Source organism: Salmo salar, chromosome 25, assembly GCF_965601325.2.
Source record: "Salmo salar chromosome 25, fSalSal1, whole genome shotgun sequence".
NCBI classification, from domain to species: Eukaryota; Metazoa; Chordata; class Actinopteri; order Salmoniformes; family Salmonidae; genus Salmo; species Salmo salar.
In genome coordinates, this window is record NC_138315.1 from 27,426,052 (window position 1) to 27,444,314 (window position 18,263).

Sequence of the window (18,263 nt, forward strand, 5' to 3'; positions counted from 1 at the left end):
ATGTCAATTAGCCTATCAGAAGCTTCTAAAGCCATGACATCATTTTCTGGAATTTTCCAAGCTGTTTAAAGGCACAGCCAATTTAGTGTATGTAAACTTCTGACCTAGATAGTTTGTGTGTATGCATTGATATGTAGGCTACGTGTGCCTTTAAAAAAAATGTATGTACTTCTGTCCTTGAGCTGTTCTTGTCTAATGATGTTCTGTATTATGTCATTCTGTATTATGTTTCATGTTTTGTGTGGACCCCAGGAAGAGTAGCTGCTGCTTTTGCAACAGCTAATGGGGATCCTTATATAATACCAAATACCAAAATACCTTGTCACAACACAACTGATTGGCTCAAATGAATTAAGAAATTAACTTTTAACAAGGCACACCTGGTAATTGACATGCATTCCAGGTGACTACCTCATGAAGCTGGTTGAGAGAATGCCAAGCGTGTGCAAAGCTGTCATCAACGCAAAGGGGGGCTGCTTTGAAGAATCTAAAATATGTTTGGATTTGTTTAACACTTTTTTGGCTACTTCATGATTCCATATGTGTTATTTAATAGTTTTGATGTCTTCACTATTATTCTACAATGTAGAAAATAGTACAAATAAAGTACAAATAAAGATAAACCCTTGAATGAGTAGGTGTGTCCACACTTTTGACTGGTACTGTATATAATATACAATCAGAAAACACCTGAGACATTTTAGTGCTGATATCATGCTTTATTAAATCAATGCTAAACTCAGGGAGGTTGCATATAATTATATAATTCTAATTTAAATCAAACAAAAGTGCAGGGCAGAACAGCTAATACATTTTGTTTTCTTTTAACACAGCAGGTGGTGTCACTGTGGTACACTTGCTTGATGTTTGCCTGACAACTGAACTGGTGAAATTCTAAAGCTAACACACAAAAATAAGGCACACAAGCAAACCTCCAAGAGATGGCTCTGCTTCTGCAAAAAAGTGCAGGATGGACTTTCAATTTTTCATGGCCAGGTTGATGTTGTTCGGAAAATCAATTAAGCAGTCATTTGCAGAAACAGAGCACCAAAAAATTATTTCAGCTCAAGTGCAGGCCGCTCGCACGTTGAACATGTCATTTAAATGGTGGTTATGACATAGTCAGTCCAGAACACAAGGCCTAGTTGTCCTGCTTACATGAGGGTTTATGCAAACAGCACTCAGGGTCTTATGATCATGTTACAATTCATAGGAGTTTGATAATAACACTGCAGGTAATAACATACAGTGTCTAACATCTCATCTCTCTGATTTAGTCAACTTCAACAGGGAGCCTCTCTACCTGTTGAGGCAATCTTAAGACATCAACTTTTTGTTGAGGCACAGAGTTTAGTTTCAGGTTTAACAGGGTATTCGTTTCATGCGAAACTTTCTCCTTTTAAACATTTCAGTTTCATTTGTTTCAGTTAATATTGTCATAAATAACAATTCATACATTTTCCATAACCGTTAAATTCGGCTATATACATTATGTACATGTCACAGAAAAAATGGATGAAAAATCCTAAGTCATAATTATCCAATATGGCACATTTTATAACAACTTTAGACTTTAGTCTAGTTTGGCATAAATTAATGTCAAGTTTGGTATAAAAATAGTTCATATTTACAATAACAGAAATCCAGGTCTTTATCAAGTAAGATTATTATTTGTTCAATTAATACATAAAAAGGCATTAAAGTAGGGAAGGGGGAGGATATAAATTATATGAACGTTTTTTTTATGATCGAATGCTTATAGTTACTGTTGCAGTGTCAGATCCAAAGTCGTTGTACAGTTTGAGTGTGTATGCTCCAGCATCCTCTTTTTTCACACTGGTGATGATGAGTGTAGTGAGGTCCTCTGAGGTCTCGATGTGGAACCTACCGCCATGCTCCTCACCGGGCAGCGTTCTTCCACCGCGGGACCATTCGATGTTAGGGGTGGGCTCTCCGGAGAAAGCACAGGCCACGGTGAGAACCTTTCCAAGTTCAATGGTGATGTCCTCTGGGAGAGCTTCGATTCTTGGTGCCCCTGTCGCACCTGTTAGAACACAAATAAAAAAATGCTTAGCAACTGCACTACTACAAATATGGGTAACATTTTACTTAAAGCCTGAAGGTTTAATGCATTATGAAGTAGCTATAATGCATTGTAAGACTTGTATGTCATAAGCATATATGAGATACTTACCTAGCATACCCTGTGCAATAGATCTCATGGAGGACCCCTCTAGGTGGGAGTGACTCATCATTTCAGTCATACTGCTGGAGCTCATGGCATGGGAAGATGCCATGGAAGACATGCTAGATAGAGACATGGTTTCCATCTGCATTTCAGCAGCCATGGCAGCCATGCTAGACATACTGGCCATACTGGAACTGCTGAAAGAGGTCTCCTGATGCATAGAAGATGAAGAAGCCATGTGGACTGATTGGGAAGAGAAGCTTTCCTGCATGCTGCTAAGAGCAGCACTCTCCCCCATCATCATCATCTGAGCTCCTCCATGGATTTCTTTCTTAACAACCTGTTCTGAACTTGTATGGGAGGCTAAAGCCATAGATGCCTCTTTTTGACTCATTGATCCCTGTTCGCTTTTCACTTAAATAGAAGAAAAGAGACAAAGAACCATTAGAAATATGAATATACAGACTTGTATAGAATTCGTACAGAATTTAGTTTTATCAAGAGGTTTGCTTTCTACAGCAAAACGTACCTTTCATGGCCATGTGCTGCTGCACATAAGCTGTGACTTTAGTGTAGATGGATTGGAACACTTGGCCAACAAATGAGAATGAAGATTTAGTAGAGACTCCTCCTTCTGCAATGAGCTCACAAGAGTATTCTCCCTGGTCGTTCTCAGAGAGGTCATGGATAATGAGAGAACAATGTCCATCCACAGACATATGGAACTCATAGTGGCTGCTCTGTGTCAGTTTCATTCCATTCCTGTACCACACAACTTCTCTCACGCTGCTTTCAGATACACAGGACATTCTCACTGTGTCTTCTGAGGCTTTGGCTGTGAGTTGGTGGATAATCTTTGGAGCTTTAGGAGTTGGGGATTTCACTGTTAGTGGAGATTTGACTCTCTTAGGTGAGGTGACTTGGGGAGGGGACTTCACTCCTTTTGGTTCAGGAGACTTGACTTGGGGAGGTGACTTCACTCCTTTTGGTTCAGGAGACTTGACTTGGGGAGGTGACTTCACTCCTTTTGGTTCAGGAGACTTGACTTGGGGAGGTGACTTCACTCCTTTTGGTTCAGGAGATTTTACTTGAGGAGGTGACTTCACACCCTTTGGTTCGGGAGACTTGACTTGGGGAGGTGGTTTCACTACCTTTGGCGAAGCGATTGGTTCAGGAGACTTGGCTGGGGGAGGGGACTTCACCCTTGGAGGCGAAACAACTGGTTCAGGAGACTTGACTCTGGGAGGTGATTTCACTCCCTTAGGCAACATGATTGGCTCAGGAGACTTGACTGGAGGAGGGGACTTCACCCTTGGAGGGGAGGAGATTGGTTCAGGAGACTTGATAGGAGGAGGGGACTTCACCCTTGGAGGTGAGGTGATTGGTTCAGGAGACTTGACTGGGGGAGGGGACTTCACCCTTGGAGGCGAGGTGATTGGTTCAGGAGACTTGACAGGAGGAGGGGACTTCACCTTTGGAGGCGAGGTGATTGGTTCAGGAGACTTGACTGGCGGAGGGGACTTCACCCTAGGAGGTGAGGTGATTGGTTCAGGAGACTTGATTAATGGGGTTGGGGTTTGGGGAACACTGGTAGGTGAAGCTACTCGTTCAGGAGACTTGAATCCAGGCTCTGGTGACTTTATTGAGACAAAAACCTCCTCTTCGACAATTGCTCGGGAAATGGTCAGACTAAACCGAGTCTCTTGTCTGCCCTCAGCATTCTCAACCAGCAGTGTGTAGCTGCCTTCATCAGATGATTGTACAGAGGAAATTTCAAACGTAGACTTGTACTGCGTGGTAGATACCATAAGACGATGAGAGGATACAATTACTTGTCCCTCATGCAACCATGTAACACTTGGTGCTGGTTCTCCATCAATGTCGCAAGTGAATCGAGCAGTCTCTCCTTCATTGACTGTTGCAGACTGTGGTTTAGTCAGTATTCTGGCTGCCAGAGTTGACTTAACTTTATGAACAGTCACTTGCTCAACTTCTGTTGCCTCCATAGCCCTCATTTTCGTTTCAGTTGAAGAATATGTTTCAGATCTTTCAGACGATGCATGTCTTTCACCTGACACGTATCTTTCAGTCAATCGAAACTTATCAGATGATGCTGATGATAAGGATGCTGCAGATGATAAGTATTCAGTTGATGCATACTTCGCGGATGCAGCATATTTTTCAGATGCAGATATAAATCGTTCAGATGAATCATATCTGTCATATGTTTCATGTGATTCAGTTAACTTTGATTTACTTTCTTTCACCTCCATATGTGTTGCTGAGGAGGAAGCTGCCTTGAAGGATGATATGTGGTAATGGTCTGTCTTTGTGATATCAGGAACAAATGGTTGTGGAGCATCCTCATCTTTACGACGTGATGTATATGTGGAGAATTCACCTCCAGAAACATCGAGGATACCATAGTCGGATGCTTCTCCCTTTGAGTTTGAACAAACCGCACGATACGTGCCACTGTCCTCTGCCTGACAATCACGGATCTGTATAGACAGCACTCCACTCATGTTTGTGAAGCGTAACTTCTCACTTTCTTGAATCAGTTGTCCGTTATGAAACCACTGGATCTCAGCCACAGGCTTCGCTTGGACATTCAGAGTGAACTTCGTATTCTGACCACATGGGACACGATGGGAACGCATTCTCACAGTCACACGTGGGGCGTGGTCAAGGCTGAAGGGTGTTTGGGTCACTGTCTGGTACTTGCGCTCAGATTTCAGTGCAGCCTTTCTTGACTCGTATCTGGACATGATGTCAAATCTGGCTGACCTCTCAAATCTTGAGGATGAGCGGGAGGATCTCTCAGCTGAAGCTGGGGGGCTGGGGGAGCGTGGACGCGTCCTCTCAGGGGTGGGGGATCTCCTTTCGATGATCTCCTCTGGCTCCAGAGGACGTGGGCGAGGAGTTCTTATCAGCTCAGAAACAGGGCGCATCAGCTCAATGTATGTAGGAGACAGTGATCTTCTCCTCCTCAAGAACTGTGAAACTTTTGTTCTCTTGATCTTGTGCTCGGTTACTTGTGATACTTCTCTTCTTGCAAAATGTTTCTTTTCTTCATGACGCAGAGCAGACAACTCGAACCGGACAGGGCTGCCTTGTGGGGAGGCAGAGAAGCCAAGTTCAAGCTCCTCCTCAAGTTGGAGCCTTTCTTGTTCAGTTTTCTTCATTGACAGGTAATCATCGATGGGCTGCAGAAGCTCTTCATCACTCATATCACCCAGGGAGCGTCTTCTTGACCTGAAGGATGCCTCGGATTCAAGAGAAGGTGACCGTCTTGCTGGTCTTACTGTTTCCAAGTCATCTTGCGTGAGCTTCGGGATACGCCATCTTGGCCTGTACTGGTCAGTAATTCTAGGAAGGGGAATGACATAGAATTGCTCCCACCTGGAGAGACGAATTCGTTTCTGTCTCTTCTGTACGATCTTCTCCATCCGCTCAGGCATTTCATACTGATCTCTAAGTTTCTTGTACCACTTCATGTCAGACAAAGGTACAAAGTGTTTAATCAACAGGTCTTCATCCAGAGCACTTGCATCATGGACACGTGACTCAGGAATTTCATATGGCATGCGAAGTTTCCTTTCCTCGATATGTACAAATGGTTTTTCTTCTGTGATATCAAATTCGCCCTCACAGTGTTTGGTGCTCACTGCCGGCTTGTATATGTCTGCAGCGTGTTTCAAAGCCTCTTGAGCCGCTGGGTTGAGTCCAGTAACTTCAGTGGTGGAAAGGCGTTGTGCCATTTTCAGTGTCTTGTCAATTTGTTGTTGAACATATGTCTGTTGTTCCGCCTCACTCTTATATTCCCTCCTCTTGTATGTAATGCGGTCCACCTTCAGTGTAGCCTGGCAACTCACTGATCCAACACAGTTTGTTGCGGTAACTTTGTAAAGACCTGAATCCTCAACAAGAGTTTCTCTGACATGCAGAACGTGATAGTCTACATCCTCTTGAACAACTGTGATTTGTTGGTTGAATTCCAGTGGCCTGCCATCCTTCTCCCATTTCAAGATTGGTGCAGGTGTTCCCGAGACTCTCAAGTCAAAGCGGACACTATGGCCCTCTACACACTCCACGTTAGCCAACAGCCGTTTGAACATTGGCCTCATGGTGTCTTCACTAACAGGGTGAGGTGTCACTGTAAGACGTGCTGTGCAACTGTCTTCACCAAACTTGTTGTGGGCCATAACAGTATATTCAGCATCGTCATCAAGGTCAAGATTGTGGATCATCAACTGATAAAGACCCTTGTCACTAATGAAAGTGTACTTCTTATCATCTCGTTTGATTTTCTGACCAGCCTTCAGCCATGTTACTGTTGGCTCTGGATGCACTGTTATGGTTACACCGAAACGAACATCTTCACCGATGTAAGCAGAGCGGTTGTACAGAGGCAGAGTGAAGTCTGGTGGTCTCTGCATAAGTCTTTGCTTATCAAGCTTTCTCTTCTTTGTGAGTGAGCGTCCAATGAAGTGTTCACGGTAGCATCTCACAGTTTCAACAAAGAGTTCTCCATAGGCGTTATCTTCACCGTCCTGACTGATGACTTTGCATCTGTAGACACCATCGTCAGATGTTTCAATTTCCTTGACGTAGATGCTAGCAACTCCATTGATGTAGCTGATTTCATATTTGTGACTTGCTGTTAACTGGCGGGTGCCAAAGTACCAAGTTGCTTTTGTGGTTTCATCATAATGTTCAATGTTGCAAACAAATCTGACATGTCCACCCTCCTCTGAAGATCCATGCATGACTGGACCGGCTCTCAGACCTTCTGTAGGGTGCGCAATCTTGACTTTGCCAACTGCATAACCTCTGTAACTTCTGAAGCCACCACCGAAAGCAACACGAGCTGATGAGACAATTGTCTCTCTCTCTTTCTTCACCAACGTCTGGTAGTATCTTCTGTGACTCAATGTCTTGATAGTTTTTTTGCTGAGGTGCTCCAGCTTCAATCTAAGCCAAGGATGTTCCAGAGCTTCATGAGCAGTCATACGTTTCTTCAGGTCTTTACAAAGAAGTCTGTCACAGAAGTCCATACCTTCGAGGCTGGTCTCTTTGAAAGCCTCACTGTCGAAGATGTACTCTGCATTTGAGATATTCTCAATCATTTTTGTGGTTGATTCTGCTGCAAAGGGGTTAAGTCCACTGAGGAGCACATACGTTAGTACACCAACTGACCACATGTCAGTTGCAGTGCTGACAAGTCCATGACGGTGGATTTCAGGTGCACAATACTCTGGTGCAGTGAAATTGATTCTGATATTTTCTCCAGGAGTCAGTAATCTAGCCTGGCCCATTTCAATAATTTTGATATTTGTGCTCTTTCTTGTGGTGTAGACAATGTTGTCAGGTTTGATTTCAAAATGAGCATAGTTGAGTTTGTGCAAGAACTTCAGAGCTGAGCACACCTGTCTCAGGTACCTAACAATCTCCAGTTCTGAGAGCTCAAAGTTGCCTGTGCCAAGTCGTTCAAAGATGTCCACGCCTGAGATGAACTCATAGATCAAGACCATTTCTTCCAAACTGTCAAAAGACTCATGTAGGTACATGAAGTTCTTGTGTTTACAGAGATTGAGTGTCTCAATTTCCCTAGTAACCAGCTCCTGATCAGTACCTTTGATCTTGATAAACTTGGCCATGAATGTCTTCTTGGACTTGTTTTCAACACAGCGATGAACAACGCCAAATGTTCCGGCACGTGCCAGCTCTTCAGATATTGTGTATTGGGCAGCCACCATCTTGATCTTTGATGAATGTGGTGCCTCCTCTTTGGTGATTTCTCTAGCTTCATCAACTTCTTCATCGTAGTTTCTGATAACGGATTTATCTTCTATTGTTGTAACAGGCTCAGTTGGTTCAGAATGATCGCTCAGACCAAACTGGTTCTCCGCAATGACACGGAACTGGTATTTCGTCTTGCCAAACAGAGCGATCATGGTGTATTTAGGCTCGTTGGTTTGGCCTGCGCGGATCCACCTGTCACCTGATGTGGGGCACTTCTGAATAATGTAGTTAATGATAGGGCTTCCGCCATCTTTTTCTGGAGGACTCCAGGTTAAAGTGATGGAATCTCTAGTGATTTCACTGACTTTAATGCCCTTAGGAGGATCTGGTACATCTGCCACGGCAACTTCAATGGTCTGTTTGTCAACTCCGAATCTGTTCTTGGCAGTGATTACGTAGTAACCTGTATCCTTCTTCTGAACTCCTTTGGGGAACACGAGTGAAGTAAATGATCTTGTGACAATCACTTGAGTGTGAGCTGATGATCCCATGATCTCTGGTCCCTTCTGCCATTGGATTTGAGGGTCAGGCTTGCCACTGATTGGAATCTTAATGGTAACCACTTCACCCTTTACAGCATGAACTGCTCCCATGCCTTGCAGTTCTTGAGGTAGGTGGATCTTGGCAGGAACTAGAGGAGAAAAGAAAGAATATAAATTAATTGAGTATATCAATACTTATATATATATACAATTCTAAATGACCTACATTTTTTATAAAATGTAAGGGAATTCAAACTTGTTTTATTATCAAAAGATGTATGTTTAACACAAATGTCCTCTTAAAATACTTTTCAACAGCCTATCAAAAATGTTTACCTTCAACAGTCAGATTCACTGTTGTAGAGATGGATCCTCCTTGGTTTGTTGCCCTGACTTGATAGACACCTGCGTCGCTGTCCTCGGCATTTGCAATAACAAGTTGGTAATAACCTCCCTTGAATTCCTGCAATTTGAGTTTGGTACCATCTGCAACAATTTCTTTGCCATTCTTATACCATTTCACGGTGGGGATGGGATGTCCAACAATTTTTGTGACAAATGTAGCATTGGATCTAAACTTCACAATCATTTCTGGTCTCATTTCTTCTCTGAAGACAGGAGGTTTCATTGTGAGACCTGATTTGGGAATGATGGCCTCTGATACCTCACTCCAATCACTCTCACCACCCATGTTTTCACATTTCACACGGAACTCATACTCAAAGCCCTCAAGAAGGCCTTTTACAGCGAAATGTGTCTCATGGATTTTATTGGATGTACAAGTGATCCATTTGTTCTGTTTCTTCTCTCGTTTTTCAAGGAAATAGTTCTTTATCTTTGCACCTCCATCGTCTTTTGGTGGTTTCCAGAACACAAGACAAGAATCGTTGGTCACTTCTGTGACAACAGGCTGCATGGGAATTCCAGGTTTTGCTGAGGAACAGACAATGAGAGCGATGTCATAGAAGTGCATTATTCTCTTAACCGTTACAGTAAACATGATCTATGTGATATATTTATCATTGTCAACAAGCATACTTACCGAATGGACTTTTGATAATGAGAACACCAGGAACTTCAAGTGCCTCACTGACTCCATATTGGTTCTGAGCAGAAACACGGAAGTAATATCCAGCACTTTCAATCAGATTTGGAATCCTGCAAGTGTTTCCTGAGACTGATGATGACACCAGATGCCACTGCTCGCCTTCCTTTGCTTCTCGTTTTTCCACAATGTAGTTGGTGATCATTGATCCACCGTCATCCTTTGGTGGTTTCCAGCTGATGATCACTGCGCTCTTCAACACAGCATCAACAACAATAGGTCCCTCAGGTTTGGTTGGTTTATCTGAAAAAAATTGTACAAATCTACATTTAGATAACAAGTTCTCTGTTGGTCATGCAAAAAATGGGTTCTGTTTATAAAATAAGCAATTCTATTATTACAATAATAGTAAACAAAATAATTGTTACCTTGAATTTCAACCTTGAGTATGGTTTCAACAGTTCCAAATTTGTTGGTCAATTGCACCTTGTATTTTCCAGCATTTGTTTTGCGCTGTACATTCCTTATAACCAGATGAGTGTAACTCTCAGTGTTTTCAATTATCACGTTTTCAGACGCGTTGAGCGGCTTCTTTGCATAGAACCACATGATTTGTGGAATTGGACGGCCAATGTAGACAACATGGAGACGAAGACTTGTTCCACACCCTGCAGTGTATTTCTCCTTCAATGGGAATCCAGGGTGGAAAGCAGGTGCGGCCTGCAAGCGCAGCTTGCCGCTGGACTCTGTTTCACCGGCTTCATTGGCAGCTCTGCAAGTGTATATGCCCTCATCTTCCTGTTCATCTGTGGCCACTGTCAGTGAATGGTTGCGACCATCAGAACTCATCTTGTACTTGCGGCTCTGGATCAGCTCCTTGCCATATCTGTACCATCTGATGTCAGGAAGGGGACGTCCAATAATCTGGCATGTCAGAGTTCCTGATTCACCAAGTTTTGTGATGACATCTGCCATGTCTTCCTTGAGACTAGGAGCCTCTCCCACTGTTGAAACATAAACAGAGCATGAACATTATTTCTAATGAATGGCAATGATAATTTGTAATCAATGATTTTTGTAATCTAAGGCGCTTTGAGTATTTTATGAAAATATTATGCCAACGTACAGCTCAATTTAGTCTTGATGCCCATGGCGGTCCTGCGAGGTCTACTCATTCCTGTTTCATTTTCTGCAAGGATTCTGAACTCATACTCTGTAGCCTCCATCAGACCACCCATGGTGAACTGTCTGTCCTTGGAACGCTCCTTGTTGCATTTCTTCCAGGCACTTTCACCTGCCTGTCTGAACTCAATCCAGTAACCCAGGATCTCTTTGCCACCATCGCATTCTGGGCGCAGCCAGTGAATAGTGATGCAGTCTTTGGCAACGGAGATTATATCAATCTCACCTGGTTGACTGGGTTTGTCTATTCAAAGAGAGAGAGAAGTAACCATGCAATTACAATAATTCATCTTATTCAAGTATTGTATTATTTATAATATTTATATGTATTATTAAAGGTGCAATATGCAGAAATCGCCATTTCCTGTTTGCTAAAATTCTAATAGTTCGCCTAATTTCAGTTTTTGACAAAACAAGACGTCATTGTGTAGAAAATCATTGTACCATCTAAACCGCTGTGAAATATCTGTTCCATAACCAAAAATATTGTAATTTCAGCTGTTTGAAACTGAACGTAAAAGACGCAAAAACGAAATTTAAGAACAGGAAGCATATAATTAGCACATCATAGAACAGATCTACCACTTCTTATACTTTCTTTCAATGAGATTGACAGATCTATAACTATAATTTCTATGTTAATTTTGTCAGGTCACCCAAAAAGTTACATATTGCAGCTTTAAATGTATACTCGAAAGGTCTATTAAATACATACCGAATGGATCTTTGCATATAACATTTTCAGATACTGGTCCAGGTTCACTCTGACCGATGTCGTTTTGTGCCACGACACGGAACAGATATTCAGCATCAGGGATGAGTCCAGTGAGAGTGTACATTGTAGTGGTGATGTGTGTCTTGTTGTGACGCACCCACTTCTCTGTGGATACCTCTCTCCTCTCAACGTAGTATCCTGTAATGCGCGCGCCACCATCATCCTTTGGTCTGCCCCAAGATAGAGCAACAGTGCTCTTTGTGACATCCATAACTTCTGGTGGGTTGATTGGAGGTTCTGGTGGAGCTGTTGTATAGAAACGAGAATTGCATAATTGTAAATAGAAGAACTGAGGAGTGATAACACAAGAAAACAAATTTTATGTTTGCAGAACAATAATTATGAACATTCAAAAATACTTACACAGCGGTGTCTTTGGAGTGACACATTCATCTGATTTGAGAGATCTGCTCACACCAAACTGGTTTTCAGCAGTGATCTTGAAATGGTATTCAACATTCTCCTTCAGCCCCTTGACCACCAGAGCTGTGTCCACCACTCTTGAGTCTACAGTATACCATGCTACCTTTGATACCTCTCGCCTTTCAACGATGTAACCCAGGATATCCGAGCCACCGTCTTCAGAGGGAGGTCTCCAGCTGACTCTTACAGAGCGAGCCTGGATATCATCAAATTCAAGAGGACCTTCCGGTGCATCTGGACGTCCAATCACTTTAACATTAATGTAGACAGCCTTCCTGCCACATTTGTTCTCCAGGACCAGGTCATATGTGCCAGTGTCATCTCTGTGGGCTTCTTTGATCACAAGTTCAGTGATATCATCATTGGTGGCAATCATAGCTCTGTGAGAGATATCTCGGCCTTCCTTTGTCCACTTGCAAATAGGGACTGGTTTACCCTTGATGGGTACAGACAGCCTGATGACTCCTCCCTGTCTGACCACATAGCCTTCCTCATATTTGAGGTCCAGTTCATAATCGGGATAGTCTGAAATGAAGCATACAGACATTGTTAAGTTAGTTCACATTTGACACAAGCTTCAAAAGCAAAATACAAAATACAGCTCTTCCTGGCATATGCTATACAATATAAAATATGCTATACACATATTTTCAACCCTTACCAAGCATTTCTATAACCTTGACTATTCCTGGGATCTCAACTGGCTCTCCGGGTCCACCAGCGTTGCAGGCCATCACACGGAACCTGTACTCAGCTCCCTGAGGCATGTGTGTCAGAGTGTATTCACAGATCTTTATGGGTGTCGTGTTGCACATGGTCCATTCCACCTGGTCCACCTTCTGCATCTCAATCAGGTAACCAGTGATGACAGAACCACCCTCTTCCTCTGGAGGACTCCAGGCCAGAGACACAGATGTCCTGGTTGTGTCTGTGACCATGGGGAACTGTGGTGCACTAGGAGGCTCTGTTTAGATAAAGACAAATATAATAGTTTTGGTCATACACACAAGTTTGAAAATGGTAGAAACTAAGTTGTAAGGACATTTTGACCCATAAATCATTGAGTTGAATAACACATTACAAAAAAGTTAAACATAGTAATTACATAATTTACTGCTTATTTCAATGTTTCTAATATGGGACACAACAACTAAGGACAGGATTACAGATGCATACCGATGGGATCCATAGCGATAGCTGGTTTAGATGCCATACTGGGTTTGCTCGAGCCTCTGGAGTTCAGGGCGATCACGCGGAACTCATACTCATTGCCTTCGCACAGACCTGATGATCTGTATCTGGTCATGGTGACTGGGTTCTTAACGATGCTCATCCACCTTTCAGATCTGACCTCCTTGCGCTCAATTATATATCCAGACACCTGGGAGCCTCCATCTTCTTCTGGTGGCTGCCATGTGATGGTCATTCCCTCATGAGTCACATCCAGTACATCAGGTCGGTTTGGTGCACTGGGTACGGCTGTGGAGAGATTAGAGATTTCAAATGAGATCAGTTGTAGCCACCATCATCCCTTTCCTTTAACTTCCTCAAAATTAAGTACACTGTTTTGGTGTTTTAATTATAGTGTATAATACATTTTGTCAAAAGATGAAATGTACTGTGTTTTAGGATTTATGATGACTTACTCTTGAGACTCTTGCATTCAACAACTTCAGACTGCAAGAATCCCCCAATGCCGAAGCGGTTTGTTGCAGCCACACGGAACACGTACTCAGTTCCCTCAGACAATCTGGTGAACTTGAATGTGGGTCTTGTGACAGATTCGGACACTGGTAGCCATCCGGGGCGGTGAGCGTCACGCTGCTCAACAACATAGCCACTAACGTTGGCGCCGCCATCCTTCTCTGGTGGCTCCCAGCTGACCGTTACAGATGTGGCATCAACGGCATCAACTGTGATCGGTCCAATAGGTATTCCAGGTTTATCTAGACAGAAATAAGCAGACGGTTGTATTTAGAATATTCCAATACAAAAACATAAGAACACACAAACACAAGTATGGACGCTTACCAAGAACACACACACTTACCAAGAATGATAATTTTAAGTATCTCTGTCGCAGTTCCTACATAATTCTTTACTTGAAGAGTGTAGCTACCAGTGTCATCAATGGTTGTCTCACGGACAGTCAGTTTGGCGTATTTTCCATTAGACTCAATCTTAACCCGGTCAAGACTATCCTTCATTTTAGCACCATTGAAGGACCAGGTGCAAACTGGAGCAGGTCTGGCCTTTATAGGAATATTGAGGTCGATTGGTTTGCCGGCTGGCACATGGACAACCTTCTGTGGAATGCCGGTCAGATCAATATAGGGCGCCACTGTAAAAGGAAATATTTTTGGGGAAAATTAGACCATCTGAAGATGTATCAAACCTTTCATATTTTAAATAGATTAACTGCCATGTGTGTAGCATAAGAATCAGAATATAACATACATAGTTGTTCCTGAATGACCACAGGTCCTGTAATCTCCCTAGGCTCGCTAACTCCTCTGCTGTTGGTAGCTCTGATTCTGAAGAGATAAGTCTCCTTCTCTGTCAGACCAGTGACGGTATGCTGGGACATGGACTGTTTAACGGTGGCCACTGCACTCCATCTGTCTGATCCAACGATGTTAGCTTCAATAACATAGCCCGTCAGTCTGCTTCCACCATCATGAAGAGGTTTCTCCCAGTTAAGTATGGCGGAGGACTTTCCAATATCCACAATGTGCAGATCCTGAGGAAGGCTGGGTACTTCACAGACCAACACTGATTCAGGGGTTTCACATGGTTCTCCAACACCATATATGTTCTCTGGTAACACTCTGAAGAAGTAGTGTACTGATTCCTCCAGGCCAGTAATTCTGAACAAGGTCTTCCTGCATTCTGTTGTAACTGTTTTGTAGGATTTCATTGAAGCTTCACGTTTCTCAATGATGTAGTTGTTCACAGGGGCTCCGCCGTCAATAGTTGGTACGTCCCATGTGATGACGACAGACTCCTTTGTGTAGTCTTTGACTCTAACTGAACCAGGTGGTCCAGGAGTGTCTGGAAAATACAGAAAGGATTAACGGACTGTTCACAGCACATGATGATTCACTATTCTATATGTAATTATATCGTTCACAGATAGTTCTTAATCATTTAACCATGTCAACGTAACCGCTAACATACCATAAACTTTGACGAGAATGGTTGCTGACTTCTTGCCAGATGGATTTTCAGCCTCAATGGTGTATTTGCCGGCATCGTAACGATGGACCTTCTCAACGATCAGTTGAGTGTAACTATCAGTTGTATCAATGAACCCACGGCTCTGCAGGTCAACGCCAGGTTTCCTCCAGGTCAGTACAGGAGCCGGTCTTCCAGCCACATTGACGAACAGCCTAAGAGTGTTACCAGCTCTCAGACACACAATCTTCTTCAGATCATCAGGAAGCTCAAGATCAGGGATTGCTGTTGTGACAAAAAATTACAGCACGTTTACAACATAATAACAGCACATATACAAACTATAAGTCTAAAAAAAGGGTCTTTGATTCAATGTAGACATTGGTATAAACTGCATTTATACCAGGTTAACCCTTTACATACAAAAATGCTGCCATTGTGAATTATTGACAGTAAAAGAATAAGAACAAACGTACAGAGTTTCTCAACAGGCTCAATTTCCACACTAGGTTCGCTGAATTCCCCAGTGCCATTGCTATTGACTCCTGCGACACGGAAACTGTACTTCTTGTTGCTTTGAAGTCCAGTGGCAACAAACGAATTGGTCTTCAAAGTCTTCTGAGTGGCCCTGTACCACTGCTCGGTTCCTTCCTCAAGCACCTCCACTACGTAGCCAACAACATCAGCGCCACCATCATACATGGGTCTGGTCCATTGCAAGCTAATGCTATGCTTGGTGGAATCTACCACACGTGGAATTGAAGGAGGGGCTGGAGTGTCTGGAAAACACAAAATACAGTATGAGTCATTCAACAGCAGCAGTGTTTCAGTGTTTCAAAAGTCAACCATAAGTCAATGGTAAAACTATAAAGATGGACCTCATATGGTTGCTAAAATCTAAGACTATGACTTTTTGATCACATACATGTTGGCTCTCTACAGTAGGCATACTGAGAGGCTTCACTGGGCTGGCTGTTTCCAGCTGTATTCACAGCTGTAACACGGAACTGGTAGTCACTGCCTTCCAGCAAACCAGAGATCTTCAGGCGGATGTCATAGATGGTAAAGGTCTTATTGACCCTGGTCCATCTGGAACTGCTCTTCTCACGTTTGTCCACCAGGTAATTCTTGATCTCACTTCCACCATCACTTTCAGGTTTCATCCATTCAATGATGACGTGCTCCTTTCCTACAGCCGTGACTTCTGGTGCTCCAGGTTGTGATGGGACAGCTGCAATGATAAAGGAAAATAAAACATGTTTAATAAGGTTTGGGCTTTGAATAAGACAAAAAAATGTATTGCATCTATTAAAATGACATGGCCACTGAATGCATGCTTACTGTATGCGTTTCTGGCGATGACAGGATCGGACTCCAAGGGCACACCAGGTCCGAACTTGTTTACTCCTCTGACACGGAAGACGTACTCGTTGTTCTTGATCAGTTTGGAGCTGACACAGGACAGAGTCTTGCACTCGGTCTCCATGATCACCCAGTTGAGTCTGCTGGTCTCACGTCTATCAACAATGTAATGAGTGACAAGATCTCCACCGTCCTCCAGGGGGATCTTCCAAGACACAGTGCACTTCTCATCTGTCACCCTGGTGATTGTGACCTTTTCCTCAGGAGGCCCTGGTGTATCTGGAATTACAGTGAAACATTAAATGGTGTTATTATAACAGTGGAGGCTCTTCAGAGGAGGAAGGGGAGGACCATCCTCCACAGTGAATTTCATAAAAATGTAATTGTGAAACATGAAAAAAAGTTATCCTTTTTAGATAAAACTATACTATACTAAATATATTCACGTCACCAAATAATTGACTAAAACACACTGTTTTGCAATGAAGGTCTACAGTAGCCTCAACAGCACTCGGTATGGTAGCACCATGGTATAGCCGGAGGACAGCTAGTTTCCGTCCTCCTCTGGGTACATTGACTTAGGAGGCTCATGGTTCTCACCCCCTTCTGTAGACTTACACAGTAATTATGACAACTCCCGGAGGACGTCCTCTAACCTATCAGAGCTCTCGCAGCAAGAACTGACGTGATTCATCCAATCAAAGGATCAGAGAATGAACCTAGTACTGAAAGCATAAGCTACAGCTAGCTAGCACTGCAGTGCATAAAATGTGGTGAGTAGTTGACTCAAAGAGAGAGAAAGACAATAGTTTAACAGTTTTGAACACAACAATTTCTTCAAAAATGAAGGAGAAGCAAGAGAGAGAGAAAGAGAGAGAGCTAGCTGTGCCACTAGACATTCTGGGTTCGAGTCCAGGCTCTGTCGCAGCCGGCCGCGACCGGGAGACTCATGGGGCGGCGCACAATTGGCCCAGCGTCGTCCTGTTTAGGGGAGGGTTTGGCCGGCAGTGATGTCCTTGTCCCATCGCGCACTAGTGACTCCTGTGGCAGGCCGGGCGCAGTGCACGCTGACACAGTCGCAAGGTGTACAGTATTTCTTCCGACACATTGGTGCGGCTGGCTTCCGGCTTAAGTGGGCATTGTGTCAAGAAGCAGTGCGGCTTGGTTGGGTTGTGTTTCGGAGGACGCACGGCTCTCGACCTTCGCCTCTCCCGAGTCCGTACGGGGGTTGCAGCGATGAGACAAGACTGTAACTACCAATTGGATACCCCAAAATTGTGGAGAAAAAGAGAATACAAAAAAAAGAAAGAGAGAGCTATGTGTATATATATATATTTATTTTTTCACTTTCATTTACTTAGCTAGCGAATGTTCTCTCTGCTACCGCACGGCAAGCGGTACCGGAGCGCCAAGTCTAGGTCCGAGAGGCTTCTAAACAGCTTCTACCCCCAAGCCAAAAGACTCCTGAGTATCTAATCAAATGGTTACCCAGACTATTCGCATTGCTCCCCCTCCACTTTACACCGCTGCTACTCTCTGTTGTTATCTATGCATAGTCACTTTAATAACTCTACCTACATGTACATATTACCTCAACTAACCAGTGCCAGAGTGCGTAGATGCAAGAAGGAATTATAGCTAAACTATCAAAGTGATCATGTATGTGGCTGCTATGAAAGTTAACTGTGTTTGCGTGTGATCAGGGGTGTAGTCATTTAGCCGATTCTTAAATGGGAGCAAACAGAACAAAATGGGGATAAACATGCAGTGAGGGAAAAAAGTATTTGATCCCCTGCTGATTTTGTACATTTGCCCACTGACAAAGAA

At 43.3% G+C, this 18,263-nt stretch overlaps 1 protein-coding gene across 21 annotated transcripts in view; it reads right to left on the minus strand.

The window, feature by feature from the left end:
• Positions 1-698: 698 nt before the first annotated feature.
• Positions 699-18,263, minus strand: part of ttn.2 (titin, tandem duplicate 2) — a 181,492-nt gene continuing 163,927 nt past the window's right edge. For all 21 annotated transcript variants that reach the window (XM_082969061.1, XM_082969075.1, XM_082969074.1 and 18 more), the window contains 18 exons: positions 16,416-16,715; positions 16,000-16,305; positions 15,551-15,853; positions 15,078-15,359; positions 14,358-14,951; positions 13,951-14,241; positions 13,547-13,846; positions 13,077-13,379; positions 12,562-12,864; positions 11,841-12,425; positions 11,418-11,723; positions 10,647-10,946; positions 9,949-10,524; positions 9,518-9,823; positions 8,812-9,408; positions 2,718-8,624; positions 2,195-2,602; positions 699-2,044 (listed from right to left, as the gene is read on the minus strand). In XM_082969061.1, the coding sequence (XP_082825187.1) occupies positions 1,743-2,044; positions 2,195-2,602; positions 2,718-8,624; positions 8,812-9,408; positions 9,518-9,823; positions 9,949-10,524; positions 10,647-10,946; positions 11,418-11,723; positions 11,841-12,425; positions 12,562-12,864; positions 13,077-13,379; positions 13,547-13,846; positions 13,951-14,241; positions 14,358-14,951; positions 15,078-15,359; positions 15,551-15,853; positions 16,000-16,305; positions 16,416-16,715 (12,269 nt within the window). In that variant the 3' untranslated portion in view covers positions 699-1,742. The remainder of the gene's footprint in view (positions 2,045-2,194; positions 2,603-2,717; positions 8,625-8,811; positions 9,409-9,517; positions 9,824-9,948; positions 10,525-10,646; positions 10,947-11,417; positions 11,724-11,840; positions 12,426-12,561; positions 12,865-13,076; positions 13,380-13,546; positions 13,847-13,950; positions 14,242-14,357; positions 14,952-15,077; positions 15,360-15,550; positions 15,854-15,999; positions 16,306-16,415; positions 16,716-18,263) is intronic.